Genomic DNA, 1,980 nt, shown 5'->3' with positions numbered 1-1,980 from the left:
TTTAGGAGATTTTAGGATATTTCTAAGACTTAGGGATGCTTCTAGGATATTAGGACATTTCTAGGATTTCTGTGTGTCTCTATGATTTTAGGACCTTTATGGGATTTTAGAACATTTTTGGAAATGTCTATAATTTTGGAACTTTTCTCAGATTTCGGGACGTTTCTAGGATAACTTTATTTTGTTTTATGTCTCTGACACCTTACGGAGACTAAAAGTACAAAAACAATTCACAGTGTGAATCACTTTATTTTTATTGTGAATTAGAAAATGTTTAAGGGGCCACCCGGTTCCCTACTGGGGGCGAGATTTGGCCCGCGGGCCGTAGGTTGAGCATCACTGCAGTAGTTCATCATATTAATCTTTCAGTTTCCAAAATGTCCGAAGCAAAAGAAAACATCCTCAAATTGTCTCGTTTTGTCCCAAAATGTTCCGGTGACGTAAACAGGGAGCAGCTGCAGCAGAGGACGAGCCGAGTCTGCGATAATCGATCGATTAGATCAGCCGCTGATCGATTAATCGACGTGTTTCGGCTCCACATTCACCATAAATAAACTCCAGAATAAAAGCATCAGCTCTGAGAGGAAAACAATAATCAGAAATAATATCAGAATAATTCAGGTGTGTGTGTGTGTTTCATCAGCACACACTCCAGCGTCTCTGCGCATGCGCGGTGGGCCTCGTGGACCTCTTCCCCGGTCCCCCGGTGTACTGGTCTCGGTGCGGTCGATCGGTGTGGATCAGCTCTCGGGCTTGTCCTTGTTGGGACCCATGAAGTCCACTCCGTCGATGGGGATGTCCTTGTCCTTGATGGCCGCGTGCACGCAGCGCTGGTACCGCCGGAAGCTCTCGGTGCACGGGTCTCCGCTCCGGTCCCCCTTCAGGAACTTCTCCGCGAACCAGCGGTTGAAGCACTGATCGTACTCCCGCTTCAGGTCGGTGCAGGCCTCCCCGACGCTGTTCATCTCCGCCGGTGTCCTCCCGGAGACAGACGCGGGGACAGAAACCAAAAATCTGGAGTTTTTTTTTACGAAAGACGAAGCAGCAGCTGCGTCAACACGGAAGCACTGCGGGACTCTCCTTGAACCGCGTCAGGTGATTGGCTGGCTGGCTTCAAAGCGACGTCGAACGTAATGGCGTCATCATGTGGCAGAGATATTAAATGAGAAAGAATAATCACTCTGAGTAATATCCGAGGATCACAGAGTTTTTGCACTTCTTGATGCTGAAAAATCACCCAAACATGATTATAAACACACAATGATAATTCATTTTCAAATTCAAATAGGCTCTGTTGACATGGCCATATTGAAACAGTATTTCCAAAGCACATTTTGTAAGGTGGTATATATATGTACACTGATTATTAGGAGTTTATGATACTGATATTTGAAATTGATATGCATTCACAATAAAAATGAAAATCTTTCTTTTAATAAATTTTAGATTTTTTTCTTAGAATTTGGAATATAACAAACTCCTACACAAAACTTTGTTTAAACGCCTTTAGCAAATGTTTAATCAAAACTGAGACTTTTAACATCATAAACAGCGAGTTCCCAGAAACTTTAAATACAAATAAATAAATACACAGTAACATTTCTTCCAATGCTGACACTTTCTTTGCACTTCAATCACTGAAATAAAATGCTGATTTTGATTTTTTTTGCTGATTATTTTGCTACATGTTATTAATCATCATATTATACATTTATTGTATTTATTTTTATCATTTCCTGGGTAATGTTTTATATAAGTGGTGCCTGGTTAGTAAAACATCTTATTTGAGAGACAAAACATATAGATATGCTATTATTATTATTGTGATTGTTATGATTAGACAGCTGTTTCGTAAGCATGCTTTATCTTATTTATCATCCAGTGAGTGCAGTTATTATTTCCTTGGCTCCTTTAAAGAATAAAAACAACAGATATGTGATATTTCAATATTAAATGAGCCATTCTATAAAATGATAACTC

At 40.1% G+C, this 1,980-nt stretch overlaps 1 protein-coding gene across 1 annotated transcript; it reads right to left on the bottom strand.

The window, feature by feature from the left end:
- Window positions 1-229: 229 nt before the first annotated feature.
- LOC121937633 (TP53-regulated inhibitor of apoptosis 1-B-like) lies at window positions 230-1,170 on the bottom strand. Its single transcript, XM_042480961.1, has one exon. The coding sequence runs from the start codon at window positions 963-965 to the stop codon at window positions 741-743; it is 225 nt and encodes a 74-aa protein (XP_042336895.1). The 5' UTR covers window positions 966-1,170; the 3' UTR covers window positions 230-740.
- Between the last annotated feature and the right edge of the window lie 810 nt (window positions 1,171-1,980).

Source organism: Plectropomus leopardus, unplaced genomic scaffold (genome assembly GCF_008729295.1).
Source record: "Plectropomus leopardus isolate mb unplaced genomic scaffold, YSFRI_Pleo_2.0 unplaced_scaffold26954, whole genome shotgun sequence".
NCBI classification, from domain to species: domain Eukaryota; kingdom Metazoa; phylum Chordata; class Actinopteri; order Perciformes; family Serranidae; genus Plectropomus; species Plectropomus leopardus.
This window is presented reverse-complemented; position numbering and strand designations above follow the sequence as displayed.

What these genes read in the sequence shown, in the direction of transcription:
- LOC121937633 (XM_042480961.1), bottom strand. Translation starts at nt 965, where the DNA reads ATGAACAGCGTCGGGGAGGCCTGCACCGACCTGAAGCGGGAGTACGAT.